At 36.6% G+C, this 23454-nt stretch overlaps 1 protein-coding gene across 4 annotated transcripts in view; it reads left to right on the top strand.

Annotated features, from left to right (window-relative positions):
* The window catches only part of NAV3 (neuron navigator 3), a 218772-nt gene that overhangs the window by 141399 nt on the left and 53919 nt on the right, over positions 1 to 23454 (top strand). For all 4 annotated transcript variants that reach the window (XM_034402974.2, XM_034402973.2, XM_087874078.1 and 1 more), the window contains 4 exons: positions 10268 to 10406; positions 11368 to 11644; positions 12238 to 12946; positions 21132 to 21620. In XM_034402974.2, coding sequence (XP_034258865.2) covers positions 10268 to 10406; positions 11368 to 11644; positions 12238 to 12946; positions 21132 to 21620 — 1614 coding nt within the window. The remainder of the gene's footprint in view (positions 1 to 10267; positions 10407 to 11367; positions 11645 to 12237; positions 12947 to 21131; positions 21621 to 23454) is intronic.

Raw genomic sequence — 23454 nt, 5'->3', positions numbered from 1 at the left:
AAAGGAAGGAAACTGGCAAAGTATAGCTGGCCTCAACAATTATGTTATCTGGGGTATTTTTTGCTGTTAAATAACTTAGACATGGTAAGAGTTCATTCACGTGCTGTATATTGTTTGAACATGCTCAATATCATTCAACTAGAGAAAGCCAAGATGCAAATTTAGAGTAGTCATATCATGCCTGATCCTATACTGCTTGGAAAGAAAATTCTGATATGAAGCAATGCTCAAAAAATAACATCAGCAGAACTGCATAAATATTTGAATTAGACAAAGTGATTGACTTGTAGTTCTGTAACACTGATCTAAGCAAGACTGCTCAGAAGTAGTTTCTCATCACTGTAACAAGATGAAGCAAATGTCTCCATGGGAATCTTTATGCACACTGATACCCTAACTTCAAAGTTCCTGTGAAGCAAGAAAAGTTCCTCACAGTAATTATATCTCAGTAATTACATCCCAACTCATAGATTTTGCTACATCCATAATGTACTGAAATTAAAATAAAAATATTATGGAATGATTAGCTATCAGCTATCATACCCACCAAGGGTGGGTTGGTGATTTTTTTTTTTTTTGAGGACTAGAGTAACTACTTTTGTTACAAACATAGACTTCAACCACTGTCTCATTCCAAATGCTAACTTTATTTTTAAATGAAGCATGACATTAACTAAGTTTGTACCAATTATGAGATCAGAGGAGGAGAAATCCAATTATGTCTTTTACTTTACTTTTACTTTTATTTGATTTATATATACCTCCCTACTCCTGAAGGACTCAGGGCGGTGAACAGCTAACAATAAAATACATACATACAAAATTTAAAAAGCAGAGATAAAATCGAATTAAATAGTTTGTACCAGACAGATTTAAAACCGCAATCAATTTAAAATAAATTTAAACTTTGAATATTAAAAATACTAAAAAATATTAAAAATGTTTAAAAAGAGGGAGAAAGTTAGGCCAGCCCATATCATTCTTTCTATGTGTCAAATTTACATTCAAAACTGCCACAGTCTCATTCTTGTCCTCTTCTATCACCTTTTTAAAATTCATTTTTATGATATTAGATAGACTCAAACATAACTTCTGAATACAGCATTCCCAAATATTTTTCAAAGTAAAAACATTTTGCTTTATTCTGTATTAGTGGGACTCTTCTCCTTTATAATTAACTGTAATTTGTTCTATAATTAGTTCTTTCTTGTTTCCTATAGTGTCTAACTTTCTAAGTTCCTTCTTATCATGCTTTTCCCCCAATCAACAACATTTTCTCACAGGAATGTTTCTTATTCTTAGTTTCAAAATATACATATATTTTATAGAACGTTAAATAATCCACAGCAAGGAACCTTGTAATTAATTTCAAAATCCTATTTCAAATCCATGTAGTCTTTTAATCTATTTACAACTTTACAAAATCAATGTTTTAATCATACTTTTCCTATTTTCCAATTTCCTATTTTCCAAAGTTACAAGTGCCAGGTATAAGTAACTTTGGTTACTAAAGCAATGGTTGTAAGTCAAGGACTAGCTGTATACCTTATGAATCATTTGGAGTTTATAATACCACCTACTTAATTCAAAATAAGACTAATAATTGTAACAGGTAATTATTTTAAATTTAAAGAATTTAAATTACTTTAAACATTTTTTTAAAAAAATTTGATTTATATGCCGCCCTTCTCCGGAGACTCAGGGTGGCTTACAATGCGTTAAGCAATAGCCTTCATACTTTTGTATATTTATACAAAGTCAGCTTATTGCCCCCACAAACTGGGTCCTCATTTCACCTACCTTAGAAAGGATGGAAGGCTGAGTCAACCTTGAGCCTTGGAGAGATTCGAACCTGCAGTAATTGCAGGCAGCTGTGTTAATAACAGGTGCGTAGACCACTGTACTATCAAGGCTCTTTTAATTTACATTGTTTCTAAATTTTAACTAGTGAATTATAATTAAGAAATGTGTTAGTTTTGTTGTTGCATAGTGAATGCTATTAATATTTTCACACATTAATGTAAAATATGCAATAAAAGTTTGATACAAAAAATAAATATTTTGTGATATGTATCAGCTACTACAGGATGATACAGAAACAAGACTAACAATTGTCATGATAACTTGCTGATAAATGCATTTTATCTTACATTAATTACACAAGCAAATACTTTTTCATATGTAGAAATTATTGCTTCATTTTTTAAAACAACACCAAAAACATTTGTTTAAAGTTGGTATTTGTAATCTTGAGCTAGGACTGCATAATATTCCAAGCATGGATTAAAATTAAAAAAAGGATTTTTTTTAAAAAAATAGTATTATCTAATATAAAGTTCGTTAGGCAGTATTGAGCATTACATAGGTGTAATCAGATATTATTTAATTATTTTGCTCCATTTAGATTTTTCTTACTCTCATGTTACTATCCAGTATTATGCTGGATGTAATATTTATTTAATAAGGTTAATAATAACTAACGAGCGATTTTTCTCATCCTATTGTTCCATTTCATATGTTAATATCCAGTCCTTCATTTTATCTTTGGTCTGTTCAAATAACAGTTGTCTGTACGTACATCAATAATTTTTCAAGATGATGTTCAAGTCATTTGACAAAGCTTATATGACTCTTTATTGTTTTATCTCTTCACTCCATTGCTCTTTTTTCATGCATGAAGATGCATTGGAAAACTGGCACTTTGTTTTTCCAAGTTTAGTTTTTATACCAAAAAAAATAATAATCGTAATATGTGAAATGAGTAATGAATTTTATATCTTGCATCCTTGCCTGACTATAAAAATGTAGATGGGCAATGAAAAGATATAACTAATGTAGAGTCAGTAACAGAATGCCAGATGCCATTTCAAGATACAGCTACTACCTCTGATATCCTCTAATGGATTTTATAGCAAATAAGTCTTTTGACAGTATTTTTAAAAGCTATGGTGTTCAGCTAATTTGATGAATCAAGGAAGATGTCCTTGATTCACAACGTCCTCTAAGTAAACAAGCTAAATATCTCTTGCAAACTTAGATAATACAGTGAGAAAATGTCAATAAGAGGGAAAAATAAGGACAGAGGATTACCATACTCACATGATATGAGAACAATGTCAAAATTATGCCTTCATGCTTTCTTTCACTGTACAATTTCTACTTATGCACCAGATAGCAGAGATTCAGAATGCCTCCCCTGCTCCTCTTGATTTTGTTAAATTGCCAGATATGACTATAATAAGTATTTCTTCATTCATGATTTGATGTTATATGAGAATACAGATCTGATATATACTGCTAAGATCTGAGTGAGTGAAGGAGGAGGTACTCCTTGTGGAGATATATCAGTAAGAAGATGACCTTGACAGAGATGTGCATGAACTGTTGCCTAGAAAAAAGGTGCTGACATGTTTTTAAAGTCCACAGTTGATCTCAGTATCCAAATTTGCTTAAAATTCAGCCTTCAAAGCAACTCTTCAAGTGTAACAGGCATAACAATAAAGGATAATGAGCATAACTATATCTTGGACAAAAATCATTTGTATAGTGCCAGTTTAAAAAAAAAACACTGTTATAGATGCTAAAGGCCAGATAAAGTTGGCAATTATCTTGTAAATATTCTATAAGTCAGCAAAGTAGATTTAGCAGCTTGCTCTCTGTATATACCACAGAGCTTTTACACTGACCTAATTTAATATTCTTTCTTAGCAATATTGGAAAATAGATTCAGGAACATCTGCTGCAGTGATGAAAGCAGCCCTTGAGGCACAAGGGCCATTGAACTGTAGGTATATGTCTTGCTCTATATTGGATTACTGCAATACATTTTATGAGACTTTAAAATGGTCTGGAAATTTCAGCTGGCACAAATGCATCAACAAGAATTTGGCAAGGTAATACATGTGAGGAATATAAAATTGCATCTCCCACCCCGCCCTCCAGGAGTGAAGTAAAAAATAGAGCTAATAGAAATAGGTTTGGGGTTTTATGTTCTACCATATGTTAATAAATAATATTGACTTAATAGTAAGCAATAAACTGACCATATTATGTGTATGATAGTCAGCCTAATTTATAAAAGGTTTCTTTAAACTAAGTAGTGAACTAAATAGCACCTGTGGTTTAATAAGTGTAAATACCAGGATTTCAGTATTTTGGTAATTTCTTTCTTCAAGCATTATCTTCCTATCCAGGAAGATCTAAGATGGCAGTTTTGAAGGACTACCATCTTTGGGCTCCACAAAGGTGGGCATTTGTCCACTGCTGCCCTGTTTCTCATTGGGACTAAAGCCTGTTGAGATTTAGGCAGGCAATTAAGACCTGCAACAAATATATTAAATATGATCACATTACAACATATAGTGATAGGCTGTTAAATTATCTGAATATCTACCCTGTCTTCAGCAGGCTGGCAGAACAAATAATGTGGATTTCCCAATCATCACCCTCTATATGATGACTCTGTAAGCATTTGATTAAAAGATTGCTGGAGAATTTTTGTTTTGTTTTGGATTATTCAGAGTTATAAAATTTACCCCAATGAAATTCTGGAATGCATTAAAATGATGTACACAGATAAAAAGTGTGGGCTATTTTAAATTACAGATTTCAAAATACTTTAGTCTCATAATAAAGCTTCAATTTTTGGAGGATACAGAAACACAGGTAAAAGAATTATGAGTCTTTCCTTAATAATTGAAAACAAAAATGCATTTTCACAATGTAAGCATCGGAATATAAACTTTGTAAGTATTCTCTTGGATACAAGCAGCATGTTTGTAACTAACAAAAAGCATTTGACAAATAATTCTAACAGAAGTATTGCCCTTTAGGTGATTATTGCATCATTTCTTGATGGAATTATTTTATATATATCTTGTACAACATATACCTTGATCTAAAACTTGACATGCAGTTTATTATTATGCTACTTACACACTTGCATAAGATGGAAGGAAATCAGTATCATTTCCTGATTTTTTAAAAAATTAACAAGCAAATTATTTTTAGTTCTGCTGCCTTTCCAAAAATGCTTTCCTTTTTCTAAAATTAAAAAGCAAGTGCCTTGAAGCTAAAAATGTCTCAAAATATTATATTTGTATCTCTAGAGAGTTTAGGAATAGAATTCTAAACCAAATATATTTCAGTTCAGGATATTCTTTGACTGCTATATGAAAAATGGCTTATTCATTTCATTTGCATATTAAAAGTTATTTCCATTTTCATTAAACTTTTTGAAACAGCTATGCTAAGAAGTAAAACCCTATGCAATGCCATTTGTTGATAAATTGTTTATATTCTTAGTAGAGAATATTTTTGCTGTGAAAATGCTGATTAAATCTGTTCTGTGACCCACAAGTAATACAGAGTTTCTGCCACAGTGGTTGTCATGCTTGAAAATGACAGGTAATGCATCATACTTGAGGTAGAAAGAAAATAAAGTATGAGTCTAGTGGCACTTGTGGGCATTTCCCTATGAAGACAGAATATATATATAGAAAATGAATGGCTCTAGGGGAGTTCCAGAATATTCATTGTCTAGTTTTACTTGCACAGCCCATGGCTTCAATTTTATGTTGCCTATGCTATGTTGAATGTAGCTAAATAGGCTTAGTGCTGTTGTTTATGATTTATTAGCAGACATGCCAAGGACAGTCGTTCTAAAACAAGTGATGGATTGATTGCAGTGGGACCTGGGCAGGTTTTGTCAATTTGTTTTTTTGCACATTAAAAAAAAAACAAAAAACAACTATGCCATTTTTCTAAAACAAAAAAAATCTCATTTTGTACGAACCCAATTCAAAAGGAAATTTGTGAATAAATTCAACACCCTTTTTGTGTTCCAATTTGCCTAAAATGCACCATTTAATTTGTTGTTTTATGAAGAAAGTTTCCAGAAAGTTTAAGAGTCCTAATGATCTGTAAAATGGCACATTCACCTCTCTCATATTCTTGTGAACAACACCACACTAAACAGGAACAACTTCCAGCATATTCTATTTCAAATGGATATGTTTCAGTGATTTTGTCATTTATGAAAGTTAACTCAGGATGGAAAGAAGAAGAATAAAATTAATGTCAATTGTACTTTCCATTGAGAAGTTCAATATTTAAAATGGAATCAATGGAATTAGCCTACAGTTCAAACTATCATGTATAAATGTATAAATACAGCTATATATATAGCTATATATAGCTAGTATGATATCTTAATAAAACTATTATTTAGTAATATTTTGGTTACTAGTGGACTAGTGTTCATAGACAGTAAAATTAGGGATATTGATTACTAACATCAGTACTATATTAGAAAATACAGAGCAGATTGTATTTCAATTTGATCCAATTTGGGTTTATCTTGATAATAAGTTTTGCCTATGAAGTTATTCTCCTGTTTATTTCATCTTCTTTTATGATGAAAGAAGAAGAAAAAATTCCTAATTCTAAATATAGAAAATAAAATTTTAATTATAGAACACTTTGTTTATATCTAAAGATATATTTATTTCAAATAAATTGAAAACATATCCTGGTAAAAATAGAAGTAAGGTATTTTGTCCAGGTGTTTTCTTTCAAATAAAAAGAAACATGCTTTACCATTATCTTCTTCCAAAATGTTATTTCAAGTTAATATTTTAGTCTATACTGTAGCTCTGGGAGCTGTTGATATTCTTCTATAAGTGTAACTTGGTATTTTTAAATACCATCATTAGGTATACTAACACTACCTGCTATAAAATGGCTTTCATTTAGAAACATCTTCCAAGACTGTGGTGAGAGTCACTTTCTGCTGACAGTAAACCTGCCATCTGTTATTTATTCTGCTCAAGAGCTGTAAAAAGCAGTAGCATATGCAACCATTAAGATCAGCAATTATCTTCCACTCAGTGATGGGCCAGCCTTAAGGACTTTTGATGATGGCAGTAAATGCTGCTCTGTCAATCTTGTATAAAATAGGCTGGGGCAATGTGCATAAGGACACCACAGTTGCTGTTTTCTTCCTGAAAGTAAGAAAGGTTGCTTGCATCCTTCCAGGTCTTTTCTGGTGAGAGAAAAGCAGCTGCAGGAATGTTGGGCTACCAAAAAAAAAAAAAAGCAAATAAAGTCAACAATCTTTGTTTTTGCTCCTCTTAGATGCTCCTGTTTAGGCAGACACACCATAATCTTTTAGAAGACTTTTAATTTCATTATCCTCAATTATGTTCTCATGGTCTGCCATGACCTCTTTTTAATTATGGATTGTTTCATCTGTAAGCTGCTCAGAGTCATCAAGGAGTCAAAGGGGCCTTGAAACTGGATGGAAGGGAAAGAAGGAACGAAAAATGGTGGCTCCATCTGTACAACTCAAGTCCTCCTGCCCCCTTTTTAGATGCACTGCAATGCTGCTAACTGTGCTCAGGAATTTGGGGGATGGGGAATAGTATGAATGCCAATGTACATATCCTAAAGAGTGCTAAAACTCATTGTTTCATTTTCAGGAAAAGCTGAAGAATGATTTTTAAATTTGGAAATGACACTCTTCTTTCAGACAATTATTTTATTTCACAGCAAAAATTTAGAGATTTTCATAACAATGCTTGTCATTTGACATGTGCACAGTATTAGAAACAAGATTCTAAACAGGAAAGTTTAAAAAATCACAAAGTTGATTTCCTTAAAACTGCAGCTGTTCAACAGTCCTAAAATAATTGGGTTTTGCCGTGTCAGAGTATTTCTAATGAGTATTTCTTAGTGGCATGCAGTTTCTTTTAATACGCTGTAGAGAGTTCACTCTTCATGGAACAGCTGGGTGGAAGAGCAATAGCCTTTTTTCCCTATACATCAAAATAGATAGATGGAAAGGCAGTCAAATACTTTATTGCAGTTATATACCAGCTCAGAAACAAAAGAAAAATATATGACAAGTAAAAACCACAGTAAAAGCCAGTAATGATAAAACTGGTGCGATTGATGTGACATTTTTTTACAAATAGTAAAACAAACTTAGCCATGTTAAGAAAAATTGGTTCAGAGCCATACAGTTATATTGTACAATTAAGTTGCATAGTATAGTGTTTGTTGAAATGTTGAATTATGACTATACAAATCACCTGAAAAGATCACCAGTTCAACTCCATTTATCAAGTAACAGCTGGGTACTATCCAGAAGCATGTCTAATGTGCACGATTAAAAAATAGTTTTAAAAAGCCCCCCAACCTATACTAAGCCTGAATTGTCTACATGCAAATGCTACTTCCTCTCAAAACTGTATAATAGACAATTAACTCTTCTAATCAATTGTCTGGAACCCAGTGCAGATGGTTTGTAATGAAGGTAGAGGGAACGACGTGAAGTCAATATCCAAAACACCGTTGCTATTTATTTGTAGGATAGCTAACAATTAGTAGGAAACTAATACAGTTCAGTAAAAGTAGATAGAAATACAGTTCAGTAAAAGTAGATAGAAATCCATTACAAATCCATGCAGTATTTTTCATATGCACATCACATGCAAAACAAACTATTTAAATCTGAGTAAGGTTCCTCAATTAGACCCTCCATGAATGATAGGAGAGAATGATGCTGGGAGCAATTAAGAGTGGCCGTCAATTGTTTTGGCTAGGATTGCCTTTCCCCTTCTTTCACTCAAGACCATGCTGACAATTTTCCAAAGTGCATTTAAACATTATTTTGATACTTTTCTTCCCTGGGACGGTTCTGTTCCATGTATCACTCTTTTTAAAAAATGGTGGTGAAGAGCTAAAAATATGTTTATTCTTTCTAATGTTATTAATTGTCACCAGAATATCATTTATTTTTTCATGTACTACCAACTTCAGTCAACTCCAGGTGGTTTACAGCATTACCTAATCTAGCTGATACAGTGACATTCATGAGATATAGAAAGCCTGGTCAAATCAATAGATTCAGTATAATAGTCCAAACATAAGACTTCAGTGATTATCAATACTACCTTATTCAAGGCCTATGTCTAAACTGTGTAAAAGCACTCCTGACTTAACTACATCTGGGCATTCAGGGGCAAATCTGATTTTTAAAGAGAATTCAGTTATGTCCAATACAGATTGATAATCTGAAAATATATGTCTGCCAACATGTCTGTGGAGTTTCTCAATCATCCAGGTCATGGTTGTCCCAAAGGTGCTTTTCCAAAAGACACTAGACTTCTTCAAGAAAGTCCAGTTACCTTTTGGAAAAGAGACCTTTGGATGTCTGCCAACAACTTTTTTTTCCTTGTGTATTAGATTAAGGTTCTGTGATTCATTCACTTCATCACCTTTTTAAAATTTATTAGCATTTTATTTATTTCTATATTTTTATCAATGCTTATCAGATTCTTGCTCTTTATTCTGAGCCAGTTCATCTTTTTAGATAGACTTCAAAAGTATCTCCTTGAGTATTGTAGCATCAATCAAGAATTCCAAAGGCAACAATGGCCATATAGGGTGGTTTTTTTTTGTGTGTGGAGAAATTCTACATTTTATTAAATCCTGAATCCCCCATCACAACAAACTACCATAGACAATGAACAACAATAACACTGGTTATGAAGAAGTCTACCTTGATTATGGATTGCTGAAAACTATTCCTCCCAGTTTTAGGCAAATGTCAAAAGATCATAGAAAGCAAGATGAAATATGGTCTTGAAACACACGTGGCAAGATACTGAATAGCACTGTGTTAATTTATATTAATTTATATCATGAAAACTGCATGCAAAATGCAAAAAGGAGAACTATAGTGGAATGAAAATAATTTATTACTATTGATATTATTTTCACTTTCAATGTTCTTTCTGAGAAGAGTCGAAGTAATGCAGTTTTATATTCTTTGAATCTTATTTGATTTGTGTTTATTTCCTTGAAGAATAATCAACCTAACCTTAACCCATACCATTTTCTGGAAAACCCTTGAAATAATCTAAACTAATACTGGAATAAAATTTAAACCAGAATCCAAGGTTGATTTAATGCAGCTTTTATGGTACCTTACAGAATATGAGTCCAACAAACTACAAATCAGCCTACTGTGGACCTTTATACTAGATCTTGATAAAGATAGAAATTGCATAGTTCAGTAAATTATTTACAATCAAAGCATTTTGAGCAATATGTGGATTGCTAAAGTTTATATTTAGCATATTTAGCAATATTTTTAATCTGTAAACAACCCATGAAATCAATGACATCAGCGAATTTCAGTTCCTGTGAAGAATAGATGAGATATCAATTCCTTTTATTCCTCTGTTGTTTTTATCTCCAACAGTTGGGATGATAGCAGTTCCGTTAGCAGTGGCCTCAGTGATACTTTGGATAATATCAGCACAGATGACCTCAATACTACATCATCGGTCAGTTCTTATTCTAACAGTACTGCTTCTTCAAGAAAGAATATACCTACCCATGTAGGTCTCACATTCTTAATTTTCTGTCTAGGGTAGGATATTTATTCCAGACAGCCACTTGGATGTTTTATCACTTTTTCTTAACATACTTGTTCAACACATAAATTCTTTACTAGAGTGGTTTGGGGGTGGAGTGGTGAGGCATTTGTTTATTTCTTTGGTTTTCTTTGTGTTTTCTTTGTTGTAATTATAGTAGTCCTAAGTCTCTTCTGACATGTTATAGTTATAATTAGAGCTTTTGGTATAGCCATGTCATAAAACCATGATGAAACAATTAATTGAATCAAAGCAACAAAGGGACACCTTCTGTGCCTGATCTTTCTATGCAGAAAAAAACAGATAACCTATTTCCTGATCAAGGACCTGTGGAGAGTCATAAACACTGCTGGAGTTTAATGACATGATTACATTTTCTATTGATCACAGCACGGTGTTGCCAACAACCCAAGGCAAAGTTCTGTGCTGCATATGGAGGCAAGAGTGAGGGTTAAAGATATAGTCAAGTCTTTTCTTAGCATATCACACTCTTGGTTATAAAGAGAGTGTGAAATAACAACTAATCTCCAAGTAAACACATTTAGTCCCAATCACATGGCCTGTCAGTTTAGAATCATATTCTTGTCAAGCCACTTATTGCAGTACTGACAGTTTTGTAGGCAAATTGAAAATCTTTCACAATTTGAATCTGAAATTTGCCCGTTAATTAAATATATGATCCTCATATTCTTAGGTATAATGAAGAAAACAATCTCAAGAATCAGCATTAATTTTTGTTATGTATTATTAGTTGCTCTAAGTTAATGTACTTAGCACTAGCTATACAAATACCAAATACCAGTCAAAGTAGAGTGATCAGCATTTTGAGGATAAGATGTTCAGTAAATAATGTGTACTCTACATTGCACTGATTGAAATAAAAAATACTTTATTAATTTCATTCCATGATATTTATTTTTGGTAGCTGAAGACAGATTCTGAAAAACGTTCAGTAACTGATGGAGAACCGTGGGGAAGCAGTGAAGAACTGAAGAAGCCAGAGGAAGATCTTGAGAGCAATCTTGACAACAGTGGCAAGTGGAGAAGCCATCCTCCTGGGTTGCTTGAGGAGGCTGAGAAAGGAGGGCAAAAAACTCCTCTTCCCATTTCTCAGACAGGCTCTTGGAGAAGAGGCATGACTGCACAAGTGGGAGCAACATCATCTAGGCACAAAGCTGGAGGAAGTACTATCAAGACACCTGGTAGGAAAGGCATTGAGAGTGTTTCATGTAAGACTAGTAGTTCCCTAAGTTGCCTTAATTGACCTCAATAGATGGGAAAACTCCATGTTTAGCTCCTGGGTATAGAAAACCAGTAATACTGTAATATTAGATTTATTACACAGATAACTTGTATAACTGAATCACTTGTACAATAATTCAGAAGTATTTGGTGGGGAATAATGATAGAGTGTAATATTGCCATATTTCCTTTGCAGTTGTGGGATGGGTAGATTGGTTTTCCATGAGAGTGAACTCTCATTTCATCCTTTCTCGTCAATTATTGGGTCTCCCTCTCCATTCAGGAGTCAAGACTCCATTGTGTCTGGCTATTTCCCTATGAATATCTTCAAACAGAAAGTTTGTTCTGCCTTCAACTTTCCCCCTGGCATGTTGTTTACTGCCCAGTTATACCCTTCACCTTGAGAAAGGTGAAAGTGCTTTGCAAATCCTTCAAAAGAGGTATTTTGCAGCATTTGAGTGGCCATATGGGGCTCTGCTCTTTATTTACAGTATTACTGAAAAACTGAAATCTATTAGACATGGATTTCTGCAGCAATTGTCCTCTTCTTTAGGAAAAACAGATGATGCCAAAGCTTCTGAAAAAGTAAAAACTCCCCTGAAAGGAGCTTCTATCCAGCGTTCCCCTTCAGATGCAGGAAAAAGCAGTGGAGATGAAGGGAAAAAACCTCCTTCTGGAATGGGCCGATCAACAGCCACAGGTTCCTTTGGTTTCAAGAAAACTGGGGTCAGCTCTTCAACTATAATCACTGCAAGTGGAGCAACCATAACAAGTGGCTCAGCAACTTTGGGGAAGATGCCTAAATCTGCAGCCATTGGTGGAAAATCAAATGCAGGGAGAAAGACCAGTCTAGATGGTTCTCAGAATCAAGAAGATGGTGTCTTACATATGAGTTCAAAGACCACTTTGCAGTATCGAAGTTTACCACGTCCTTCAAAATCAAGCACAAGTGGGATTCCTGGCCGAGGTGGACACAGATCTAGCACCAGCAGCATCGACTCTAATGTCAGCAGCAAGTCTGCCGGTGCTGCTGCCACTAACAAACTGAGGGAACCTACAAAGATTGGCTCAGGACGATCTAGTCCTGTAACAATCAACCAGACGGACAAAGAAAAGGAAAAAGTGGCAATATCTGATTCTGAGAGTGTATCCTTGTCTGGTTCTCCCAAATCAAGTCCAACTTCAGCTAGTGCCTGTGGAACATCAAGTCTCAGACAGCCAGGTTCAAAATACCCAGATATTGCCTCACCTACATTTAGAAGGTAAAAATGTTTTATGTGAAAATTGTGATTCTTGCCCTCTCTACCCTTCTCAGAAGAGATGATAGTCCATAAGTATATGGAATTGGCTTCCTTTGGGATTTTTGGAGGATTATGGTACTTCATGCTCCAACAGCACAATAGATTTACACTTCCAGGAAAAGGCAGATACAAATTTCTCTCTTTCTTCTTTTTTTTTTTTAAATTTGATTTATATGCCGCCCTTCTCCAGAGACTCAGGGCGGCTTACAATGCGCTAAGCAATAGCCTTTATTCTTTTGTATATTTATACAAAGTCAGCTTATTGCCCCCACAACTGGGTCCTCAATTTACCTACCTTAGAAAGGATGGAAGGCTGAGTCAACCTTGAGCCTTGGCGAGATTCGAACCTGCAGTAATTGCAGGCAACTGTTCTTAATAACAGGGTACTTTAGACCACTGTACTACCAAGGCTCCTTGCATTTCTTTCTTCACTTACAACAAGCCATTTCATCTAATATGCAACACCAGTATCCCAAAAATGCAAAATCTCCAGTAAAAATTGAACATGGTAGTTATATACATGTATACATATACGTATACATGTATATATCTACATGTGTGTGTGTGTGTGTGTTTGTATGTATTTCAAAGCCATACAGAGAGCAATCCATTGGGCAATTAACCAACAACAGTCCTTACAAAAGCTATATTTAGCAATTTTACTAACTGTTTAATATTTAGCCTTTGCATTTTCCCAATTGTTTGATAACAACAAAACTTTTTCCATTATCAAGAAATATGTCTTGAATACTGTTACCCACCATTTAGAAACATTTGGGCTCCCATCATGGCCATTAGTCATGGTTGATGGACATAGTAGTCCAATTCATATGGAGATGGTAAAAGCTTCACTGAGCTTTTTATAATTTTTCTCAGTTCCCACCTCCAATATTAGAATTTAGGGTTCTCAGTTGGGGGTGGATGCAGGACAGATACAAGTAATTCTTCATACATAGTCAGATTTTGCAATTTCTACCAGACAGCATAGCAGTGACTATGAACCTGAGTGGACGATATAACTGTCAATAGCTTTCTTTCTTTCTTTCTTTCTTTCTTTCTTTCTTTCTTTCTTTCTTTCGTTCGTTCTTTCTTTCTTTCTTTCTTTCTTTCTTTCTTTCTTTCTTTCTTTCTTTCTTTCTTATTCTTTATTGGCCAAGTGTGATTAGACACACAAGGAATTTGGTGCATATGCTTTCAGTGTACATAAAGAAAAATAAAATACATTCATCAAGAATCATAAGACACAACTTTTAGTGATTGTCATAGGTTACTAATAAGCAACCAAATCATACTAGAAAACAAATAAAACAATATAAATTGTAAAGATACAAGCAACATGGTTATAGTCATAAGTGGCAAGAGTTAGGTACTAGGAAGGATGAGAAGAATAATAGTAATACAGGCTTAGTAAATAATTTGACAGTGTTGTGGGAATTAGTTGTTTAGCAGAGTGATGGCATTTGGGAAAAAACTGTCCTTGTGTCTAGTTGTTCTGGTGTGCAGTGCCCTATAATGTCGTTTTGAGGGTAGAAATTGGTTTCAGACCCAAACCAGTTAGTTATAGAGATGCAGATGACAGACTCAGTAATTCCTCTATAGAACTGAATCAGCAGTTTGGGCAGTTTTAGTTTTCTGAGTTGGCACAGAAAGAACATTCTTTGTTGTGCTTTTTTCATGATTTTGATGTTAGGTGTTCATTTTAAGGCTTGAGATATGATAGAACCTAGAATCTTGAAAGTCTCTACTGTTGATACTGTGTTGTCTAGTATTGTAAGAGGTGGTAGTATAGGAGGGTTTCTCCTAAAAACTACCACCATTTTTATGTTTTTGAGTGTATTTAGTTCAAGAATGTTCTGGTTGCACCACAAGGTTAGTTGTTCAACCTTCCATGTATGCAGATTCATCGTTGTCTCGAATGAGACCAATCACTGTTGTATCATCTGCAAACTTCAGTACTTTAACAGAGGGATCTTTTGAGATGCAGTCATTGGTGTATAAAGAGAAGAGAAGTGGAGAGAGCGCACAGCCCTGGGGGACTCCTGTGCTAATTGTACAAGTATCTGATGTGATTTTGCCTAGCTTCACCTGCTGCTTCCTGTCTGTTAGGAAGCTTATGATTCATTTATAAGTGTGGTCAGGTACAGCTAGCTGATTTAGTTTAGTTAGAAGAATATCTGGAATGATGGTATTGAATGCTGAGCTGAAGTCTACAAAGAGGACCCTTGCATAGGTCTTTGGAGATTCAAGATGTTGTAGGATGTAGTGCAGTCATATTAATAGCATCATCTGTCTATTTGCTCGGTAGGCAAATTGCAAGAGGTCTAACAGTGGATCCGTGATGGTTTTCAGGTGAGCTATGCTGAAAACTTTCCTCAAGTACTCCTTATAGTATTTCTAAGGAATTTGGTTTACTCTTTTTAAGTTTACAAGGCTTGTCAAAAAGCAGGAAAAAATTCAGGTGCTTCTTTTCATGTTGAATTTTTAGTTATATCTGTTCACTGTTTCCATCAGAAATAATTCTGAAATTCAGAAATTAACACACTGTACAGTATATGTTTGTCTTAAGGAAAGGTCAAGAAGATGAAGAAAGGATATAACAGTACATTCAAATAAATCATTTTATCAGAATATATACATTGCAAGTTGCTTTATTTCTCTATGCAGGGCTCATGAGAAATTCCTGGAAAATAGCTATAAGTATTTGGCCAGCAGCTAATGCTTTGCTGTGAAATATGTTGAAAATTTAGGCAAACTAATTTTATTTTATTTATTTATTTATTTATTGTATTTTATTTTTTTATCATACTTATATGCCACCCTTCTCCCGAAGGACTTGGGGCGGCTCACAACAATAAAACAACTAGACAGTAAAATGAATACTAAAATAATCCAATTAAAATCCCCGACCATTAAAACTAAAACCCCCAACAGATCAGGAGATTTGTTGAAAAAGCCACGTCTTCAGGTCACTGGGGAAAGAGAGGAGGTTGGGGGCTGTTCGGAGCCCAGTAGGTAACTTGATCCAGAGGGTTGGTGCAGCCACAGAGAATGCCCTCATCCTGGGCGCCAACAGGCGACATTGTCTGGCCAATGGCACCTGGAGGAGGGCAGTCCTATGTGAGCACACTGGGCTCACATAGGACTGCCAGTAGGAGGCCAGTAGGAGGTGGTCCTGCAAGTACCTAGGGCCCATGCCATGAAGAGCTTTATAGGTGAGTACCAGCACCTTAAAGCGGATCTGAAGGACCACCGGCAACTAGTGCAGCTCGCACAGGAGAGGTGTAACATGGGAGTAATGGGAAGCTCCCGTAACAACCATGAGGCCGCATTCTGGACCAGCTGGAGCCTCCAGGTGCACCCCAAGGGCATCCCCATGTAGAGGGCATTGCAATAGTCCAGACGAGACATAACGAGAGCATGAGTGACTGTACAGAAGGCATCCCTATCTAGGAAAGGTCACAACTGGCGCACCAGGCGATCCTGCACAAAAGCCATCACGGCCGTCAGGTGGTCAACTAAGGACAGCTGCGAATCCAGGACGACGCCAAGATTGCGAACCCTTTCAGAGGGAGTAAGCAACTCCACTTCCATCAAGAGTGATGGGGTCACTAGATCAGGGGATGCTGGCATCCACAGCCACTCTGTCTTGGAGGGGTTGAGTTTGAGCCTGTTCCTACCCATCCAGACCTGTACTGCCTCCAGCACTTAGACATCATGGAAAGGACATCCCTGGGTTGGTCCGGAGTGGAGATGTAAAGCTGGGTATCATCAGCATATTGCTGATACCTCACCCCGAAACTACCAATGATCTCACCCAGCGGCTTCATATAGATGTTAAAGAGCAAGGGGGAGAGAACCGATCCCTGAGGCACCCCACAAATGAGGGGTCTTGGGGAGGATCTCTGTCCCCCTGACTGGATCTCCAAACTCAACATTAAACTTTGAAATGTTATTTCTGTTTTCCTTTTAGGTTTTCTTACTGTTTTTTATTGTTTTTATTGTTTTTAACCTGTAAAAATGAAGTGTTTTAATACTGTGTGTGACCAACCATACACTAAATAAATAAATCTGTCCCCCTGCCCAGACAAATTGTGTGCAACCTGAGAGGTAGAAGGAGAACCACTGTAAAACAGTGCCCCCCACACCCAACCCCCCGAGTCATCGCAGTAGGATACCATGGTCGATGGTATCAAAAGCCGCTGAGAGGTCAAGTAGGACCTCTCAGGAATAACCCCTATCCCTGGCCCGCCAGAGATCATTCACCAGGGCGACCAATGCCGTTTCAGTGCTGTGTCCGCGCCTGAAGGCCGATTAGTACGGGTCTAGATAATCCGTTTCCTCCAGGAATTGTGGAAGTTGGTGTGCCACCACAGACTCAACAACCTTCGCTATAAAGCGAAGGTTGGAGATGGGATGAAAGTTGTTGAAGGAGGCTGGGTCCAGGGCAGGCTTCTTGAGAAGGGGTCAAACCACCGCCTCCTTAAGTATGGCGGGGAAGACCCCATCCCTCAACGAAGCATTGACAATCGCCTGGATCTAGTCTCCAGTCACCTCTCTGGTTGCCGCAACAAGCCAGGAGGGACACGGGTCCAACAAACATGTCGAGGCCCCCAATCTTCCAACAATCCTGTCCACTTCATCTATGGATACAGGGTCAAAGTCAACCCAGATGTTGCCTTCAAGACTTGCTCCTCGTCAGACCCTGCCCAGTCAGAGTCTAAACCTGTCCGTATCTAAGCGATTTTGTCTTGCAGAAATTGAACAAAATCCCCAGCACTGCCTTGCAAGGGGTCCTCCCTCGCTCCCTGATTAAGAAGAGTGGGTCACTCGGAACAAGGCTGCTGGGCGATTTTCTGCAGAGACAATGAGAGCAGCGAAATAATCACGTTTTGCCGCTTCCATCGCCACAAGATAAGACCTAATAGAGGTTCTTAACTGTGTTCGATCAGATTCGGAACGGGAAGATTTCCAACAGCCCTCTAGGCGTCTCTTCTGACGCTTCATCTCCCTAAGCTCCATGGAAATCGATGGAGCTACCTGGGATCCCTGTCGGAGGAGAGGCCGCAAAGGGGCGATTCGATCCAGTGCCTGGCGGCAGCCCGTTCCCAAGCGTCCACAAGGGTCTCTGGCGAATCGGGGGATAGGTATGTGGGAAAAGTCCCAAGCTCCGTCATGAACCTATCAGGGTCCATCAGGCGCCTGGGGCGGAACCAACGAGTCGGTTCCACCTCCCAGCAGTGAAGGTTGGCGGATAGAAAGTCTAGTTTAAGGAGGGAATGGTTGGTCCATGACAGGGGTTGAATGGAAAGTACTCCCCTACCCCGAGCATTAATCCACTGCCCAGAGATAAAAATCAGGTCAAGTGTGTGTCCACCATTGTGAGTTGGGCCCTGTACAACTTGAGTCAGGTCCATGGCCATCATGGAGGCCATGAACTCCCGAACCAGCTCAGATGTCTTGCCAGCTGACGGGAGATTAAAATCTCCCACAACTATCAAGTTGGGGAGCTCAACCGTCAGTTCGGCTAAGATTTCGAGCAGTGAGGGCAGGGCTGAGGATACGCAGCTGGGAGACAGGTATGTAATCAACAGACCCAACTGTACCCCAGGGTTCCATTTCAACAGTAGTGATTCACACCCGCCTATCTGAAGGACAGTGACCTCCCTAGGCTTAAGACTTTCCCTAATGACAACTGCCACTCCCCCACCCCTTCTGTGAAGTCGTGGCTGGTGTAGCACATGGAAATCTGGTGGACATAAATCGGAGAGAGGAACCCCTCCCTCCGGTCCCAACCAGGTTTCTGTAATGCAAGCCAGATCCGCGCCCCCCTCATTGATCAGATCACGCACGAGGGGGGCCTTATTCACAACGGACCTGGCATTAACATATACCAGCTGGAGTCCTGGATTCTGCACTCCCAACCCCCCAGGGGAGCAGGTAGAGCTAAGAGGGCCAGGGCATGGCACCACCTGCAAGCAGCGGGGACACATCCTCGTGATGTCATAATGACCTCTGCTCCCACTACCCCTACCCCTCCCAACCACCACAGTGACACAATGACCCTCACCCCTTTATACCCCGTCTGGCCCCCCCTCCCCGCTCCCCCCGCCTCAACCGTCCGACTGACTAACTTGCTGATCTTTAAGGACCCCCCCAGGTCCATAACCCACCCCCCTCCCGGAACCCCTTAAAATTTTGGCTAAAAAATTAAATAAAAAGCCGCTCAACCTCCTCTTCGCAGCATGCCACTTATTCATCAAGTTTGAATATACCCATCTTCCTTTCAGAGGGAGTGAAACTATGTCTGTCTCCCAACTTATATCTCTACAACATTTAAAATGAAATGTTGACTAACAAAATAATTTTGGAACTTCCAGTTAGGTTGAAAGTTGGTCTGACATCTACAAATGGTTGCAATCAATTTTCTCTTTTTGGAAGCTAAGAAATGCTCATCAAATGTTCAGTGGGCAGAAAAATATAAAAGAGTGTCTAAATCTAATTATAAACAGCTGTTGCCAGTCAGAATGCCTAACAGGACAGGAGAAGACCTTTATCAACATAATTTAATTGGCGAAGTCTACAACAGAATAGTTATCTATTCAAGAAAATATAAGTGGAAGCCTGTTTTTACTTGCCTCTGGATGGCTGATAACTGACTAGAAATAGCATAGTAGTAAGGATCCCATATGTGGTAGGGTTGTAATTTCATAACTGCATAATAGCTAACTAGTGGATGAATGTTCATTAAAAAATAAATATCTCTTTATATTTATGGATTATAAATTATCTTTTAAATATCTTATTAGATACACAATGAAAGACAAATTATACATTTTACAATATGCCATAGATGCAGTCAGAAAAATGCTTCATAAGAAGCTTTATGTCTAATTACAGTTAGACATAATTGTTATTGTATCATTTTATTGGATGCCAAAGTCGAAGATACTTGCTGTCACCCAAACATTTCTATTTCTTACTTTTTTTCTGGACATATGCACCAACTTCCAAAGAAAGGGCTGAACTGCATTGAACCACACTTTTTATTTTCTGAGAAGCCCTATTAATCTAGATGGGGCACACAAAGAAAGCATACTGCTTTCATCCTATTAACTTCTCTTTTAAGAAAACAAATGTATTTTTTTTAAAGCATATATTAGTAAGTTAGGGAGAGAGTTTTGTAGAAACCAGGGCAGATGCCTGAGTTATCTAAGTGTGATGTTCCTTATCTTTAATCATTCTATTATGTTGCAAATTGTGCAAAAATATGCAACCTTGATTTGGAGATTTTTGAAATGACAGTATTTTCATCAGAAATGTTCTCTAAAAATAAGAATGAAAATTTTAAATCATATTGGCAATCTCTGGATATTAAAGCCTGACTCAAGTTAGCAGGACAAATTGTTCTATCAAAAACACTCAATAATCTTGAAAGAAAGCTGGGACTACCCTCTTGTGGCCAGTCACCAATACAACATTTTACTTAGAAATTGTTTACCACCATGGCTTTTATTATAGTATAAATAAATATTATGTATATTGTTTTTCATTACCATTCAATAAACTGTAAATTTAGAAAAGCCTTCCTGCAGAATTTATAGAAGGGCAGACTGTTTTAGATCTTTTAGAAATGCAATTTTCTGCAGTTCACAAAAGAAATCTATTTTATTCTGCTGGAGACTGCTGGAGTGGGCTTGGAGAATAAATTTAATGAGATAAATAAAAATGAACTTTCATACATATACATAGGTACATATGGAAAGAAACTGAAATTAGCATTTTGCACTTAATTTCAGATTTGAGAAAAATATTGATTTGGTGGCTGACAATAATCATGCTATAATACTTTAATTATTAAAATATCTTCTGATTAAGCTTTTGAAATACTTGTTAAGCTTTGATGAACATTTAATCTTTTTAGGCATCTACGTAAAGAACAATTGTTGATTTTATTATCTCTATAAGAAGATCCATATTTCTTAAAAGACAAAGTTTAAATGAATTATTATTTTTTAAATGACATCTAATAATGAATAGTCAAAATGGATTTCCTTGTGAGAAATGTAAAAGTAACTTGTGCTGATATTCCAGATATTATGATGTGAAGCTTTGGTTTCTAACATTTAGGTTGTTGGTTTGCTTCTAGGTTGTTTGGTGCCAAAGCCAGTGGCAAAGCTGCCACTGCACCAAATACAGAAGGCGTGAAATCTACATCTGCCATGCCCAGCCCTAGTACCACATTAGCTCGGCAAGGCAGTCTGGAATCTCCATCTTCAGGTACAGGTAGCATGGGCAGTGCAGGTGGGCAGAGTGGAAGCAGTAGCCCCCTCTTCAATAAGCCCTCGGACTTAAATACAGATGTTGTAGGCCTAAGTCACTCCTTGGCTTCAAGTCCAGCCTCAGCACATTCTTTCACATCAGGTGGTCTTGTGTGGGCTGCAAACCTGAGTAGTTCTTCTGCTGGTAGTAAGGATACACCAAGTTACCAGTCAATGACTAGCCTTCACACCAGCTCTGAATCTATTGATCTTCCTCTTAGTCATCATGGCTCCCTCTCTGGATTGACCACAAGCACTCAAGAGGTTCAGAGCCTGCTCATGAGGACGGGCAGTGTCAGATCTACTCTTTCAGAAAGGTGAGTTAATCATAAAGAGAGAGAGAGAGAGAATCATACCTGATCTTGGGGGTGGGGGGAAACTCTGAAAAACTAAGGATTGAAAAAAGTCTAAGAATTCTTTATTTCATTCAATAGATTCCTTCTACAGAATTTATTAAATTATGACTGTTTGAAATTAAGATACTTGGGAAACATTTAGAAAATAGTGATGACATTAATAAAATTAATAGTCACTATGGGTTCAAAATAGTGATTCTTATGTGTTCCTTCATTTGCTTAGATCATTCTCAAAATTGCAAAAAGAGGATAATCAAGTAGTTTAACCAGGCCAATGTACTGTATATTATATGTAACAGTATAATTGTGCTTAATAAATTATAGCTTACTTTATATTAGTGCTTGGAATTTGGGCAGAAGCTACAAAATGGTTATCTTCTGGGGTAGCATGATATACATTAATTTCTTTCTTCCTCTCTGAAGATTTCTCTAGAAAGTTTCCTTTTAAGATAATTACACACTGCCCAAAGCTCAAAATTGTTTAACTTTAACTATGAATAGTGTTAATCTTGTATGTGAAAGTTTTAACTATAAAACACTTTAATATTTATTTTTATGAAAAGAAGTATATAATAAATTTGTATGGAAAGATCAATATGTGAGCAATTCAGTTTCATAAAGTTCAACAACCTTCTCTCACTCATGACATTTAGAAGCGTTGAATTGCAAATCTCTTGTCAGTTCTAGTCAAGCAGGGTGATTTAGCCTTTTGTGTATAGTTGATTGGAAGAGACCAGCTTGGGAAATGCTAAATATAGTATTTAAATGGTTTGTTTGAAAGTAAACACGGTTAAGAATTAATATAGTAGGAGACCTTTTAGACATCTTCTTGTGGTTGTGCTAAGAAGCGAATAACTTGTGTCAAGTCTTTGTGAGTCCAAAACAAATTGATGTGTTCTTGGCAAATATGAGATTCACACTAGAGTCATCATGAAACTATGTACTATGTACTCAGTACTTCACTTCACAGTATTTCTATGTCCCATGTACTATGTTGCATGAATTTGTGTGTGTGGGTACATGCATACACCATTGCTTTGTTTCTTCTTGGAATACCTCTATTTTTCAGACTATTGATTGTGTTTGTAGATTTATGCTATAGTTGTCTTCACAAATATGAAAGAACAATGAAGCAAGCAGCATAAAGTAACACAGATCCACAGCAACAGCTGCATAAGCTGTCCAGTAGGGCTGCCGAGAGGATTATTAAGTGCTGGAACAAGACTAATATGGCCTCCCTCACACATAAATCAATAATGTCATAATTCTACATTTATTAATTACATGCAAACATACTTGCAAATATATTAACTTCACTCCAGACAAGCTTTCTCGGTCATGTTTTTCACCATTTAAACTTCTAAATGTTAGAATACTCTCAGGAAATGTTATCTATATTATCTATATAGTTATCTATATCTTTGGGAAATATTTTAGGAAAGCCAGTATGACTTTTAATAACATAGTTTTCTATATCCAATTGAGAGGGCACATCTGTTATAAGAAGTCCAATATCAATTCCAGTATTTGACCTACTCTTCTCTTCACTTTGTCTGCCATGCCCAGATTCTGTAGACAGTGAAGTACTCTCATCACTAACATTCAATTGTTTCTCTAAATCTTTAAATTGAGAATTTACTTGATCTGATGTTTCCTGAAAATCCAAACTGGCCTCATGAGATTCCGATCTTTGTTTCAGTTCTGCACTTGTCATACATTGTTCTGAATTTAAAGTTTCATTTTGGTTAGTTTTGCTTGTTTTGCATTTAATGCTAAATTGATAAAGTGATTGTCA

This window comes from Pantherophis guttatus, chromosome 7 (genome assembly GCF_059756535.1).
Source record: "Pantherophis guttatus breed Tessera chromosome 7, ASM5975653v1, whole genome shotgun sequence".
Lineage (NCBI taxonomy): Eukaryota > Metazoa > Chordata > Lepidosauria > Squamata > Colubridae > Pantherophis > Pantherophis guttatus.
The sequence above is the reverse complement of the archived record's forward strand: the minus strand, read 5'-3'. Positions and strand labels throughout refer to the sequence as shown.